This window comes from Otolemur garnettii, unplaced genomic scaffold (assembly GCF_000181295.1).
Source record: "Otolemur garnettii isolate 467f Iridium unplaced genomic scaffold, OtoGar3 scaffold00039, whole genome shotgun sequence".
NCBI lineage: Eukaryota > Metazoa > Chordata > Mammalia > Primates > Galagidae > Otolemur > Otolemur garnettii.
Window position 1 is genome coordinate 11,550,136 of NW_003852434.1, and position 16,665 is coordinate 11,566,800.

Consider the following 16,665-nt stretch of genomic DNA (forward strand, 5'->3'; position numbering starts at 1 on the left):
CAAATGCTTCCACAAGTCCTGTAGACAAGCTAGCTTGGCTAAAACCAGGTAGCTCAAGGTCTGGCCGGAGGAGCAGATCGCTAGAGCCCTGCCCCCAGGCGCAGCGCCCAGCTGCTCCAGTCTTCCCAGGGGCGCATGCGCAGCGCACTCTCCGGACATCGCACGCCTCTTCCAGCCACCAAGGGCCGCTTACGTCACCAAGCGGTAAAACAAACCGTCCGCCTCTGCAAGGAAAATGAGTCCACACATCTTTGCTTTTTCTTAGTCCACAATATTTTCCCTCCTTCCATCCCAGTACCAAAGACTTCTACAAACCGTCTCCATGAGCCCAGCATTTGAGAGGACTTCTCTGTACGTTCGTTGAACCGCGAAAGCGGGGGGGGGGATTAAAAGAGGGAAGGGGAGACTCCAACTCAACGTTGTTTACAAAAGACAAGAGCTCTTGGATCGGTCCGCGAGGGCGGAGCCTAGGGACCGGCACTTCTTCTTCCCTTCCCCTCCCTCCCCAGCCTTCCCCGCGAGCGGACGCGGCAGCGCCTCTGTCTCGCTTTTTCTTATTTTTCCCCCCCTTTCCCCTTCCTTTTTTTTTTTTTTCTTTTTCCCCTTTTTTTCCTTTCACCATTTCCCCTAGGAGGCGCGTCCCCCGGGCAGGGGCAGAGCCGGTCTCACCCCCCGCCTCTCCCCGGCCCCCGCCGCCCTATGGCGAGAGGGAGCCCCCTCCCCACCCGGGCTCGAGCGGCTGCGGTCGGAGGAGCGGCACCGGCGGTGGCGGCGGCGGCCTCAGGCCTGGGGTCATCATGGAACTAATTCGCTGACTGACCCATTGGCTGCAGCCGTGCGTCCCGCTCGAGCTCCAGCGCCTGCGACCCCTGTCCGGTCCCCCCTCTTCTCCCTCCTCGGTCCGCCCCGTCCTCGTCCGCGCGCTCCGCCGCCGCGCAGAGGAGAATGAGGCGGTAGTGGGTCCCTGGATGACCCCGCGTCACCACTGTGAGGCCTACAGCTCTGCCGGGGAGGAGGAGGAGGAGGAGGAAGAGGAGGAGGAGAAGGTGAGGAAGCTGGGGGCTCGGCGCGGTGTCCCCTCCTCTCCGCGCGCCGCCGGGCTGGAAGCGCCCGGGGTCGCGCGCTGCGCGCTCGTCCCCTCCGCTGGAGACCTAGGGGACGACCCCCCCCCCTTCGTCCTTTCCTGCCAGAAACCTCCCGGCTCCGTTCGCAGACGGCCGCGTCGGTTCTTTTGAGGCCAGTTTTCCCATTAGCGAGTAACTTTTGGGTAGCGGCGACCGGTCACCCCCTCTGCGCTGCGCGCCGTCGCCTTCGCGAGCTGTGCTAATACACAAAGAAGAGGACACACCCACCCCAGACGTGGCCGCTCCCGCCGGGCTGCGGCTGCGGGGCAGGTCCCCGCGACGCTGGGGGGGCACGGGCGTTACCGCGGGCAGGGGGCTGCGCGGGAGGTGACACCGAGCTGCACCCCGAAGGGCACATCAGTATTGGAATTCTGACGGGCGGGCAGGGCGCCCCTGCTGGTTGAGGGGCTCCGCGCGGAGCCTTTTGGCTGTCCGCGAGTAGTGGGCGGTGTGGCGAGGGCGGGTGGGTGCAGGCCCTGAACAGCTCTGAATGTCCAGGTGACACGTTTAGGTTTGGTTCTGTACGTGCAGAGCCACCCAACTTTGGAGCAGCAGAGCGCGACAAGTAACAGCACAGCTGGCCGGGCTGATCGTCTGCCAGGCACTCTGTTAAGTGGTGTGCAGTTCCTTCAGTCCTCCCGTGGACTCCTGAGGGCAAAGGAGGGGCGTCACTTTACAGACAGGGAAAGTGAGGCTTCGCTTGGTTGGGTAACGTTCCCATTAGGAAATCCCTGGGCCGGAATTCAGTCTGATCGTACGCCGTGTGACCTAGACAATGAGTTTGTTGAAAGGACTAACAGTGTTACCTGCTTCTGGCTTTTCCAGGTCACTTGTGGCAGATGAAATAGAAACGAATGGGCATATAAATTAGGAAAGAATTGGACAGGGTTTAGATGGTATTTTGGGACTTGAGGGATGAGAGATTCTGAGCTCCTGGACTGGGAGAAGTTTCTTAATCCTAATGAAGGGCAGAGCAATAGAATCAGCTTTTGTTGGGAAGGTGCAGTGGTGATCATGCGCTGTTACAGATAGAGTTGAGAGGGCGGTGTGGCGTGCTGGCAGGTTAGAATGGCAGTCTAGAATGTCGCTTAAGATTGGAAGCCAAGAGTGTGTTCCTGTTTTATTGATTGTATAAAATATTAAAGATGAGTATTCATTGTCTTGTGTATGTTTCTTCATCTTTAAAATGGGTTTACTAATACAACTTCATAAAGTGGGGTGAGGATTACGTGAATTAATATGGCATGGCACTCTGGATAATAGCTGGGAAATAGTAAGCTCTCAATGCTTTTGCCTGATAAATGCTTAACAGGTGTAAGCTATTGTATTCAGTAGGCTTAGTGCTAAACTCTGAGCATTGCTTGTTGTCAAGAAACTTGTCTTTAGTAGGAAAGGCAGGACTACAAATTTTCATAGTGCAGCTGAAGGTAAAAGTAGAATTTTGTCCAAGTACAGATGCAGGAAGGTGGGCACAACTGTGTTATCCCAGAGAATCCTGTTCACAGCCTGCTGACGGTTATAAGGAGAGTGTGAGCTACAGGACAGTTCAAGTCGAAAGAACGGTGTGTGGAGAGGCATGGAGATTGGGAAAGAGCACACTGTTTTGGAACTAGAAGTACTTGTATTTTGTTACTGCTGGTGCATAAAGTCAAGGATGGTATAGTAGAATGTGAAGTTTTGTATGGTCACATTAAATCTCTCCTTTCAGAAGAGGAACTAAGATCCAGCGATCAGCACCAGCACAGGATTATTAGTACAGTTGGCATGATGATGATGATAAATACAATAATTACGTGTTAATAAGGTGGTTTATATTGTTATACCCAGCCCAGCACAGTGCAGCAGTTTTACTTCGAAGAGCAGGAGGCCCTGTTATGTATATCTGTAATACAGCAATTTATGCTGTACAATAAGTGTTTTGTAAACCTGTTAACTCTCACACATTAAGCTAATTTGATAAGCATGGAGAAAGAAATGAGTAAAGAAGCACTTGAGAATGGGAGGAGAAATGTGAAACTACCAGAATTAGATATGTGCGGAATATGCCCGTCTGTCTTTGTTTTTTAGTTTCTAGAGACTTCTCTAAAGAATCATAAAAAGTTCTGGATGTGACCAACAGTAAGCATACAATAACAAAATAGAACTGTACAGTTCTGTTACTAAAACAAGAGAATTGTGGCTGGGTGTGGTGGCTCACCCTGTAATCCTAGCACTCTAGGAGGCTGAGGAGAGTGGATTGCTTGATCTCATGAGTTCGAGACCAGCCCGAGCAAAAAACGTGACCCTGTCTCTACTAAAAATAGAAAAACTGAGGCAAGGGGATAGGCTCAGCCCAAGAATCAGAGATTGCTGTGAGCTATGATGCCATGGCACTCTGACTTAGTCTCAAAAAAAAAAAAAAGAAGAAGAAATAGTAATAAAATTGTATTTTAAATGTATTTCTTAGCAAAATTTATTACTTATCTGACTCAGTGTTCTGCATATTAGAAAATAGGCTTAGAGGGTAATTGGTGGGACCACACCTACAGTGCATCTTACAAGGGTACATGTGAAATTTACTAAATGTAAAATATAAATGTCTTAACACAGTAACTAAGAAAATGCCACGAAAGCTATGTTAAAACTAGTTTGATGAAAACATTTCAAATTGTATATAAAAGCACATTGGATCCCATGATTGCATTAATGTACACAGCTATGATTTAAAAAAAAGAGGCTTATTAACATTTACCCCTTTTTTCTCTCCCTGTGTGTATTATGCATTATGATCCTTCTAAAATTTTCACTATTTCCTAAAAATAGGAATATATTCTTAAGAATCAAAATTTTCAATTTTAGCAAATTTAGCATTGTTAGATTACTTTGGTGTAATCTGTGTTCCAGTTATGCCTTTTGACCCAATGGTGACCTTATAGCATTTGTGTCTCCTCAGTAGAGGATCCAGTTGAGGGTCCTACATTTCTCTGTAGCCTCGTATCTGGAGCATCCTCATAGGTATATCTGTCTTTTGTGTTTTTTACTTGCATTACTTATGCTTCTTTTCTTTAAGAAAATATTAATTCCTGTTTTTGGTTATATTTCCCTAGTGTGAGCAAAAATGATACTTTTTTTTCCTGTTGATATGGTGTATGAAATTAATTGATTTCTACATGTTAGAACAACCTTGCATTCCTGGAACCGATCCCACTTGGTTATGGTGTGCACTTCTTTTTATATTGCTGGATTCAATTTGCTGAGGAAATTTTGTTAAGGAATTTTGTGTTGATATTCAGAAGAGATAATAGTCTAAAGTTTTCTGGCAATGCCTGTCTGGTAATGGTGGCAAGAAGATAACTGGCATTATAGAACAGGTTGGGAAGACTTCCTCTTCTATTTTTTTGGAAGAATTTATAAAGAGTATTAATTTTCCTGTAAATGTTTGGTAAAATTAATCAGGATGCCACCTGGATGTGGAGTGTTCTTTGACAGGTTTTTAATTACTAATTGAATCTTTTTAGTTACTTGACTGCTCCACTTTTCTATTTTTATGTCAGCATTAGTAGTTTGTATTTCTAGGAATTGGTCCATTACATCTAAATTGTCTGGTTTATTTGTATATAATTCCTTTCTAATTTTTCTAAACTTCTGTAAGGTAGGTAGTAATGTCCCCTATTTAATCTTCATTTTAGTATTTAATCTTCTCTTTTTTTTTTTATTTTGGTATTTTCAGAGATCCAGTTTATGCCTTCGTTGATTTTTCTCTATTGTTTTTGATTCTCTACTTCATTAATTTCCTTTCTGGTATTATTGCTTGCTTCTGTTTTACTTTAGGTACAGTTTGCTCTTTTGTTTTATTAATTTATGGTGGAAGATCCAGGGGTGGTGAACGTGTGACCTTGGGGCCTCAAGTGGCCTTCTGGATCCTTGACTGCAGCCTTTTGACTAAATCCAAATTTTACAGATCAAATCCTTTTAATAAAGGTATTTGTCTGTGAAATTTGGGTTTGGTCAAGGGGCTGGACTTGGGGATGCAGAGGGTCATATGTGGTCCCAGGGCCCCAGGATCAGGTGTTAATTTCCCTCTAATCACTGCTGCTTTCATTGCGTCCCATAAGTTTTTATTATGTTATGTCTTCGTTTAGCTTAAGAGATTATTTTGCTTCAGCCTCTCAAGTAGCTGGGACTATAGGTGCCTGCCACAACGCCTGGCTATTTTTTTGTTGCAGTTGTCATTGTTATTTAGCAGGCTGGGCTGGAACCCACCTGCCTTGGTATATGTGGTCTGCACCCTAACCACTGAGCTATGGGCGCTGACCCAAATTCCTGTGTTTTAAATACTGAGTTGTTATAGCATCTAAATATTTGAAGATCTTACTAAGGGCCTTACATGTAGGAGATTAGAGAACAGAAATCCTTTGAACCTGGTCTTACTCCTCTTAACATGATTCTACCCTACATGTCTTCCTCTGTTTCCATCTGTACTGCCAAAAAATGATCTTCAAAGGAAACTTTTTAAAGGAAAAGTAATCACTAGTGACGGCCAGTCATTGGGGTGTGTTGAGAAAGCTGGTAGACCTGATTGGGCGTAGTTAATGGCATGAAAAATTACTTAACTTTGAGGTTTCTGACAAGTTTGGAAGAAACTTAAGAACCTATGAAATCCCTATCGAGGACAGGTGTTTCTTCCAAATGCTTCTTGGTCATATAGTTTACATTCCATTCCTAAGGTTAATATTTATGCCTGCATTACATGAAATTATAGAGAGCCTATTTATCAGATTGTGGAAGATCTAGAAAAGTACCAAGGCAACAAAATCAGATCTCAGAACATCTCAGCCACAGGGGTAGAATTTAACAAGATGACTTTTTTTGGGGGGGAGAATATATTTAAGGTTCTAAAGGGTATACCAAAAGCACCAAACACCCACTCAAAATATTGTGGGGCAGGTGGAGGGGAGTTGGGCTAACGGGGTATCTGAGAAAGTCTTAAGAGTTTTTGTTGACTGTAAATTTTATCTGAATTGATAGTTGCATTCTTAAAATACCTGATGACTTCAGACTGTTCTTATAGTAAAACTGGTACTAACTTAAAAGAGCCATAATGTCTTGTGAGGAGCTGGTGAGCAGTTTCTCAGCTATGAAAAAGATGAACTGGTAAGCATGACAGCAGCCTTCAAACATTGGAAGGATTGGCTTGGGAAAGAGATTAGACATTGTGGTTTTGTTTTGTTTTGAGGTTGCGTGTTTTTGTTTTGAACCCCAATGGCTGAAACTGGAACCATGGTTGCATCTGTGTTTTATCAAAGTACTATTCTGTGGGAATAGTGAAAAGATGATATTAACTTCAAAGGGATTTATCATTTGATTGGGGATAAAGCCACTCTTTCCTTTTTTTTTTTTTTTTTAAGAGACAAGCGTCTCACTTTGTTGCCCTTGGTAGAGCGCTGTGCCGTCACAGCTCACAGCAACCTCCAGCTTTTGGGCTTAGGTGATTCTCTTGCCTCAGCCTCCCAAGTAGCTGGGACTACAGGTACCCGCCACGACGCCTGGCTATTTTTTTGTTGCAGTTTGGCCGGGCCGGGTTCAAACTGCTCCACCCTCAGTATGTGGGACCAGCGCCCTACACACTAAGCCACAGGTGCTGCCTGAGAAAGCCACTTTCAGAGGAGAGAGAAATCACATGATTAGGGAGTCACGAGTTCTTGGAAGAAATTACCTTTGAGATGGGTCTTTTAGGATAGATGTTTCTTTTCCTTTTCCAAGTTATTTACCTTTTGTCATCTTAGTATGAAAATACTTTATTATTATAGAAAATTTACAAAAGCTCAGGACTTTAAAGACAGAAAAATAAAGTCATAATCCTGTTAACCAAAAGTGTGTAGTAAATTAAATAGCAAGTAGGTTATCACATGTTGACATGATTAATAGGAAGGAGGGTAATAGCTAGAGTGGGGGTAGAATGTGGAAGTTAAAGGAAGAGGTTTGTTATGTTTTGTTTTCTCAAATTTTTAATTATCAAAGATTTGAAACTTTTCATGTTTTTAATGAAGAAAAAATTAGAAGCCCTTATCTGATTAGGTTTTTAAAGGGAATGTTTGAATCATCTATGACTTTAGTTAGTTTTGGTGGCAGAGTCTCTCTTGTCCAGTCTGGAGCGCAATGGCCCAGTTACAGCTCCCGATAACCTTGAATTGCCTAGATCAGGTAATCCTAAGTAGCCAGGACTACAGGTGCTAGCTGCCATGCTCAGCTAATTTTTAGAATTTTGGGTCTCCTTATGTTGTCCAAGCTAGCCTCAGGTGATTCTCCCACATTAGCCTCCCGAAGTAGCTGATGTGGGAGGATCATCAACTACTTGGAATTGCTAGTCTAAAAAGCCAGTGACAAAAATTTTTAATAGTTTAACACAGTCATATTTTTTGATCATAGTCCAAAGATTCTATCAGTTATATGGGCTTGTTTTTTTTCTTTCTAACTGAATTTCAGACATGAGAATGTTTTAGATAACTGATTATTACTGTAATATTTTAATATATTTTAAAGACCTATAAAGTCCTATACTGACTCATAACATTCTTATTTTTGTTCTGTATTGCTTAAGTACTAACATTTATATGTACATATATATAATGTGATACTTATTCTATAATTAAACAAACATACTTGATTTTATAGGTAGCTACATCAAGCTGGGTGGCAGGCAGATCCAAAGGATATCATGAAGTTTCCAGGACCTTTGGAAAACCAGAGATTGTCTTTCCTGTTGGAAAAGGCAATCATTAGGGAAGCCCAGATGTGGAAGGTGAATATGCCGAAAATGCCTACAAATCAGGTAATGATTTCTTTCTTTAGATAGGAAAGTTGTATTAGAAATTAGTGTTCTAGTGCCATATATTGGAGTTTCTTAATACTGCATTGGAGGAATATGAACCATTAAAGGATATACTCTGTTTGGGGGAATATCCTGTTTCTTTCTAAAAAAAAATTAACTTTTTTATTTTTGAGGCAGAGTCTTACTTTGTCACCCTCAGTGGAGTGCTATGGTGTCATAGCTCACAGCAGCCTCAAACTCTTGGGCTTAAGTGATTCTCTTGCCTCAGCCTCCCAAGTAGCTGGGACTACAGGTGTCCACCACAGAACCTGGCTATTTTTCGGCTGTAGTTGTTATTGTTGTTTGGCAGGTCCAGGCTGGATTCAGACCTGCCAGCTCCGGTGTATGTGGCCGGTGCCCTAGCTGCTATAGCTACAGGCACCGAGCCTTAACTTTTTGTTGTTACCTGAGTTACAGCTTTAGGAAGATAGGTTTGTTTTCTTTCCTCATAGCCTAATAAAATAAGCTTTCCTTTTAATTTTATTTTTGCTAATCATATCTGCTATAGCGTTCCAGTTTTAGTATATGCACAACCTGGTGAACACATAAGCCTTCTTAATTTTAAATATGTAGTTAATTACAGAGGCTGAACATCTTCATACCATTGTCTTTAGTGAACCAAAACATTACTCTTCCTTTCATTAATATTTATAAAGAGTTCAAGCGAACTGTTCGGGTAATACCAATGTTGGAGTCAGCTGTAGTCAGCTGACCTCTCCATAACTGTATGGTTAAATTTCTTTTAGAAATTTTTATACTTTTATTGTGTCATTACAGTTTGTTTTTTTTACAAATAATTATGACGCTTATCAACTCCAAAAGTTCACTGTGTAAGATGTCTTTCATACATGTTTTTAATCCCTAGTACTTAATGTGATGATTGGGATAGAAAATAGTGGCCAAGAAATTTTTTATACTCATGAATGAGTGAATGACAAATACTTACGTTCCTCCCGTGGTGTTTTAGGTTATGGTAGCTTACAGTATTACAATGTTCTGGTGATTTGGGAGTTTCCTTGCAAGGGTAGGTTATGTCATTTTTGTTTACTGCCATGAAATAGATACATAGTAAGTAAACATTGGTTCATTCAGGTACCTTACTGTGTTCTTGGCACTTGTAAAAAAGTTCTTTTATGTAATAGTATTTTCAAATTCATGTAAATTTTATAAAAGTATTTGGGGAAAAAATTGAAAACTAGTCAAAGTGACACACTTTAGATATTCTCTATTTTGCTCAAGTGCTTTTGATTTACAAAGATAAAACCCTGCCACAAACTGTTTATATAAAACTAGTTTTTATTAGAATTTCAGAACTATAAGGAATCTTAAAGGCCATCTAATTATGTGATTTCCAAATATAGAGTCTGGAACCACTAGACTAATAGGTGTATCAAAATCAACCAGGAGGCATCCTTAAAAATAGATTCCAGGCCCCATTCCCACCCCTTTTGGGCTGATGTTGGCAGCTTTGGATATTTGTATTTTTTCAAAGTTTCATACTGATATTGATAGGTGTTTGTTTTGGAAATGACAGATCTAGTCTTAGCTGCACAGTAAGATAAAAGTTTTCCCTCTAACATCCCTGGTAATTGGTGTTTCTTTCTCTAGATACACTCGTTTTAGTGTTTTCCCCCTAAATTATGACATTTCAGATGTTATGAATAATGAGCAGTAACATGAGAGTATTACTTAACTTTATTTAGGCTTGATAATTTCATTAACCTAGCCCTGAACTGTTTTTGTTTTGGCATTAGTGTCATGTTGTTGGCTTATGTTACACTTTTTCATTAGATCTTGTTTTTATCTCTACTTCTAACTAATTTTCCTTATAGCAGATGTATTTTTAGTTTTTTACTTAGGTGGAGTGTTTTGTATTCCTACTACATCTAAAATTTTTGGTTTGGGCCCATTTATTTAGCTTTAAAATTGTAATTGTTATCTAATACATTTGATTTCTTTTTTTTTTTTTTAACCTTTATTTTTTTATTATTTTTTTTGTTGTTGCAGTTTTGCCAGGGTTGGATTTGAACTCACCACCCTCAGTATATGGGGCTGACACCCTACTCACTGAGCCACAGGCACCACCCAATACATTTGATTTCTGTCATTTTGGTACCATCTGTGTATCTGGTGAATCATTGAGTCTTTTTTCCTCCCTTCCAGGTGGGGATTTTTCTTCCTTAAAAGTAAACAGTTTTTCTTGAAAAATAATATACAGAAAAATGCACAGATTATGTGTACAACTCTTATAATTTGACAAAATAGCACCTGAGTAACTATCACGTTACCAGGACCTCAGAGGCTGCCTCTTGTTCCTCCTCATGGCTACTACCACCATCCCTCCCCACCAAGAAACCACTCGGATACCACAGATCAGGTTTTTCTGGTTTGAATTTCATGTATATATGGAATCATAGGATAAGTACTGTCCTTTTTAGGTGGTCAGTTTTCTTTTTTTTGAGATTCATCTATGGTCATGTAATTTATTCTCATTGCTGTCTATTATTCCATCATATGAATCCATCTGTTCTATTGCTGGACATTACAGTTGTTTTCTTGCACGTGTCCGTTGATGAATGTTTGTTTCCATTTATTTCTAGGAGAAGAATTGCTGGAGAGTGTGTTATCACTTTGGGTTTTAATTTTGCATTTCCTTGATAGCTAATGAAGTTGGGCCCCTTTTCATATGCTTATTGGCCATTAGGTTTCTTTTTTTGGTGATATGTCTGTTCAGTTGTCTTTTTGTTATTTTTAATTCTTTTTTTTTTGCTAATATATATGTTGCAAATATCTTCTGTGACTTGCATTTTCACTCCATTTGTGTTGGCCTTTGAGAAATAAAAGTTCTTTTTTTTTTTTTTTTTTGAGACAGCCTCAAGCTATACCTCCTGGGTAGAGTGCTGTGGCATCACAGCTCACAGCAACCTCCAACTCCTGGGCTCAAGCGAGTCTCCTGCCTCTGCCTCCCAAGTAGTTGGGACCACAGGTGCCCTCCACAACGCCTGGCTATTTTTTTTGGTTGCAGCCATCATTGTTGTTTGGCAGGCCCGGGCTGGATTTGAACCTGCCACCTTAGGTGTATGTGGCTGGCACTTTAGCCACTTGAGCCACAGGTGCCAAGCCTTCTGCTTTTATCAGCATGAAGTTTAAGACAAAATGGTGGAAGATGTGTGAGGCTGAAGATGAGTCAGAGAGGGATTTGTGAGCTATGCCTGAGAGATTGTACTCAGTCTTTCAGGTAATGTTAAACTTTTTTAGAGTTTAAAGCTGGGAAAGATTTGTGTTTTAATGAAGAGACTAGTAGCATGTAAAATATACTAGTAATATGTAGTACAGTATGTAGCCTGTGTTAATCCATTATACGTTCGTCCTCTTTGGGATTGTTCAACCACATTTCTGAATTCTCTTAACCTTATTGAGCAATTCATAAGAGAAAAAAGTTTCCTTGATGAAATCAAGAATTACTATTGGGAGGGGCATACACTCTCTTGTTCTTTCATTCTTTATTTTAGATAAGTGGAATTGCTTAGGCACAGAACTAACTATTTGTAATGCTATCCTGATAATATTCATATTACTATTCAGTATATGTTTGAATTAGATTTGGAAAAGTCATCTTAGACTAAGTATTACTTCACTGAGAGTGGGTCTTCTTAGACTGTTACCTTTGGGGCTTGTTATTGCTTGTTTTGCCTAGTGATGGTGACTGGCTATGGAGGGAATGCTTTCTTGGTCCTATTCTAAAATTTTAATATAAGGTATATGAAAGTTCAAAAATACATCATGATCTTTCATGACTAACTGTATAATGTTTAAAATAATTATTCACATATATTATTGGTATATAATTTGTATTTTTTGACATTAGACAATCAGGTAGTTTAGAGATACAAAGGGAGAAGAAGGCTCGGCGCCTGTGGCTCAAGCGGCTAAGGCACCAGCCACATACACCTAAGGTGGTGGGTTTGAATCCAACCCGGGCCTGCCAAACAGCAATAACAGCTACAAACAAAAAATGGCTGGGTGTTGTGGCAGGTGCCTATAGTCCCAGCTACTTGGGAGGTAGAGGCAGGAGACTCACTTGAGCCCAGGAGTTGGAGGTTGCTGTGAGCTGTGATGCCATAACACTCTACCCAGGGGGACAGCTTGAGGCTCTGTTTCCGAAAAAAAAAAGGGGGGGGGAACTAGAGTATTTGAGGCCTTTTATATTCTGTCTGTGTGCTTTACACTTAGTTACCATAACTTTGGCAGTGATCTCCATGTAACTCTGCTCCCTTCTGTTATATGCTGTCTTGTGTGATTCTCATTACACGTATATGTTTGTGTTACTTGTTTCAGGCCACATCAAATAATGACTTTAACGTGATCTGTCATTCAGAGAGATTTTTTCTTCTGTACCCCCCATTGTGTCTCAGACCTGAAGGCCAAGTTAGTGGTATTCTTGTTTCTCATGGCTACTCTGGAGATCATTGTTCTTTCCAAATCCCTAAAAACCTCCCCAGTTTCATCAATTCTATCACCACCTTTCTTTGTATGGATTTATTTTCCTGTTCATTTGTTTGGCTGGCTTAACATTACTTTTCCTTATTCTGACATTTTATATAAAAGTTCATTTTGGGCTCCTCCTCTGGCAAAAAAAAAAAGTTCATCTTGGTAGGAATTTAATTTCATGACTGCCTTCACCTTGATTCCCAGAGAGAAACCTTTCTGGACCCCTAGTCCAGAAGTAGATCTTAAAGTAGCACTTCAGGGCTTTATGGAAATACAGGATGTTAGAGAACCAATGAACTAGTGCTGGGAGTTCCTGGATCTCAGTCCTACTTGGAAGTCTGTGACTGCTTCCTCCTGCCTCCTAGAGAAGTCCTAGTTCCAAACACCCGGTGGAACTGTCTTTTTCAGACTCTTAGAGTGAGAGGGAGAATCCGACTCCTGGCTTTAATAGCCTGACTCCAGTTTCCTCTGTCATTGGACAGTAAAGTCTGTAGGATATGTAGGTTACTACGTAAGTTTCAAGATAGATTTGTGTATGGTCTGTTTCACTTCCCAAAACACAGTTGGCAGCATACTTTCTGATTCACCCGTGCAAGTTTCAACTTGCTGGGCTTATTGGCATTGCTGGAAGGGCTTCATTTTTTTCTGTCCGTTGGATTTTACATTTCTCGATTTTTGCATATCCTAAGACTTTTATAATGACCCAATATAAATTCTCTCGCTACTCTGCACCCAGAACCCATCAAGCTCATATCTTTAGTCACATGAACTGTCAGAAGTTCTTGTTCCCTTTTTGACTCATAAAATGTATTCTTTCTCCCACCATGTTTTTATTTGCAAGTCTGAGGACCTAACTATAAGTGATTGCCTTCAGGTTGACATCATTCCTATCCTTCAGAGGAAAGTTCACAGGCTTAAAAATGTGGCTTTTTTTTTTTTCTTGCACCACAAATAATCGCTCCTTCCCTTTACTTTTTAGGTTTTAAGGTACAAGTTAGTTGTCTTTTCTGAGAAGCTTTCGCTTTATTCTCATACTAGGCCAGGGGACTTTGTGGTGTGCTCCCTAGAAACCTGTGTATTTATCTGTTTTAATGCTTACCGTGTTTTATTGACATTTTCTGATTGTCTCCTTACTGTAAGACTTTTAAGTTTTGGAGTTTAGACAGGGATTTTCCTTTTTCATTCACCAGCTTGATAGCAAGATATTAATTTAAGAGATCGTAAATTATGTTTATCTTATTTTCTTGTTTGTATTTTTTATATATTCCAGTGTCATTATTTAGCAAAGGGAGTTGACTAGATAGAACAGTGTGCATGTATGGCAGTTAACCTTTAAAAATGTCAGTTATAACTGAATTAGAGCTAGACGGAAAAATATATCAGCGTGATTAGTTGGTTTGGCAAATGCAAAAGAACACTTTGTCTTGCCAAAGCTAAAAGTAAAGTGATAGGAAGTGAAAAAAGAGGAATTAAGAGCAAAAGAGAGATTATCAGTTACAGTAGCAGAGATTATAAAAGTCAAAGGAGGAAAGGGATCGACTAAGATACTGTTTGAGGAGATAGGATGCTATATCCATCCCTTCATACTTGAATAGCTCTGAATGCATCTTTGTATGAGGAAAGAATCAATTCCATGAAGTTGATCCTTAGTAATCAGGAAGCAGGTTTAAGCATAGCTCTACTTCATAAGGAATGAGAAAAGCAAATACAGTCATACACCACATAATGGCACTTTGGTCAAGGATGGACCACAGTTAAGACCCATACGATTATAACAGAGCTGAAAAATTTCTATCGCCTTAGTCATTGTGATGTCACAATGGATTGTTCGTGTTCATGGAAATGTTATTGTTGCAGTGTTCAATATCACTTGCAGGATGATTGTTAATTATATATAATATATAGTTTTAAATAGCTAAGAGGAGGATACATAATGAGACCTCATCTTTTAAAAAAAGTAAAAACAGGGTGGCGCCTGTGGCTCAAAGGAGTAGGGCATCAGCCCCATAAGACAGAGGTGGTAGGTTCAAACCCAGCCCCAGACAAAAACTGCAAAAAAAAAAGTAAAAACAAAAAAAAGTTAATTGTAGGGCAGTGCCTGTGGCTCAGAGGATTAGGGTGCCGGCCCCATATGCTGGAGGTGGTGGGTTCAAACCCAGCCCTGGCCAAAAACTGCGCAAAAAATGAAAAAAAAAAAGTTAACTGTAAATCGTTCAGGAGATACTCCTAGAAGTCATTGTGATAGGAGATGACAGCTCCATGCATGTTATTGCCCTTAGAGACCTTCTAGTAGGTCAAGAAATAAAGGTAGAAGACAGTGATATTGATGATTCTGACCCTGTGGGCCAAGGCTGCTGTCTATGTTTTTGTCTTAGTTTTTAACAAAAAAAGTTATAGAAGTTAAAAAAAAATAGAAAAAGCTTATGGAATCAGGATATAAAGAAATATTTTTGTATAGCTGTACAATGTGTTTGTGGTTTGGTTTTTTTTTTTTTTTTTTGAGACAGAGTCTTATTCTGTCACCCTGAGTAGAGTGCCAGGGTGTCATAGCTCAAAGCACCTTCAAACTCTTGGGCTAAAGTGAGCCTCTTGCCTCAGCTCCTAAGTAGCTGGGACTACAGGTGCCCTCCACAATGCTCAGCTAATATGTTTGTGTTTTAAGCTAAGTGTTATTACAAAAAGAGCCAAAAAGTTATAAGTTAAGGTTAATTTATTCTTGAGGAAAGAAATTAAAAAACATAAATTTAGTATAACGTAAGTGTACGTTGCTTTTAAAATCTGTAGTAGTGTGGAGTGATGTCCTAGGCCTTCACATTCACTCACCACTCCCCTCCCCCAGCAACCTTCAGTCCTGCAGGTTCCATCCATGTGTCTTGGACAGGTGTATCATTTTTATCTTTTACATTTCTTACTGTACCTTTATTGTACCTTTTCTATGTTTAGATACACAGATACCCTCGTGTTGTAATTGTCTATCAGTATTCAGAGCAGTAAGGTACTGTCCAGGTTTGTAGGTTAGGAGCTATAGGCAATACCATACAGTCTAAATGTGCAGTTGGCTGTACTGCCAAGGTTTAAGTGCACTCTGTGTTCATGAAATGATGAAATCATCGAACACATAAACATTTCTTAGAACATATTCCTGTCATCAAGGGACTCATAACTGTAATATATTTTTGAAGAAATTTCCATCAAAAATGGTTATGATGGTAAAGATCGCAGTGCTTGAAATCGCTTGTCTGGGAACGCTCACTCATTAGTACTCACGGATCACAGTCATTTCTGTACTTTGTTGTGTTTACCTAGCAGATAATACTCTAGAGGATCTGTTTAATTTGGCTTTAGTAGATCACTAGTTTTTTTTAAATGATGTCCCTGAAACTCAAGAAGTAAATGTATCTCAGTAACAAATGCTGGCTAGGATGCAGAGAAAAGGGAACCCTGTTATATACTATTGGTAATGAAGGTAAATTAGTACAATCACTGTGGAGAACAGGATGGATGGTCCTCCAAAAGCTTAAAATAGAACTCCTGTGTGATCTACTAATCCTGCTTCTCAATACACTATCCAAAAACAAGAGAAATTAGTACATCAGAAAGATACCTCCATTTCCATGACTATTTCAGCACTGTTCAAAATAGCCAAGATTTGGAAACAACATAAGTGGCCATTAACAAATGAATAAATTTTTGACATATACACAATGGAATATTATATAACCACAAAAACAATGAAGTCCTGCCATTTTCAACAACATGGATGGAACTGGAAATCATTGTGTTATGTAAACGCAAGGACAGAAGGACAAATCTTGCATGTTCTCACTCATGTGGGAGTAAATATTAAAACAATTGAATTGATCTCATGGAAACAGAAATAGAAGGGTTTCCAGAGGCTGGGAAGGGTGGGGGGAGGTAAAGTGGAGATGGCTAATGGGTACAAAAATAGTTAGGTAGAATGAACAACATTGGATAGTATAGCAAAGTAACTCTTATCCACAATAAGGTATATTTTAAAATAACTAAATGAGTGAAATTGGGATATTTCTAACACAAAGAAATGATAAATGACTGAGGGAATGGATGCCCCAGTTACCCTGATTGGGTCAGTACACATCGTATGTATCAAACATCACATGTACCCTATGAGGGTTTACAGCTATTATGTACCCATGATAATTAAGAATTTTAGTTAGGATA

The 16,665-nt window shown here is 40.3% G+C and overlaps 1 protein-coding gene across 3 annotated transcripts in view; it reads left to right on the plus strand.

Annotated features, from left to right (window-relative positions):
• Window positions 1-485: 485 nt before the first annotated feature.
• Window positions 486-16,665, plus strand: part of CCNI (cyclin I) — a 23,336-nt gene continuing 7,156 nt past the window's right edge. For 2 of the 3 annotated variants that reach the window (XM_003790063.2, XM_023513373.1), the window contains exons 1-2: window positions 769-1,046; window positions 7,779-7,935. In XM_003790063.2, the coding sequence (XP_003790111.1) occupies window positions 7,822-7,935 (114 nt within the window). In that variant the 5' untranslated portion in view covers window positions 769-1,046; window positions 7,779-7,821. Of the gene's footprint in view, window positions 1,047-7,778; window positions 7,936-16,665 lie in introns of all 3 variants that reach the window. The other variant, XM_023513374.1, reaches the window with a different exon arrangement.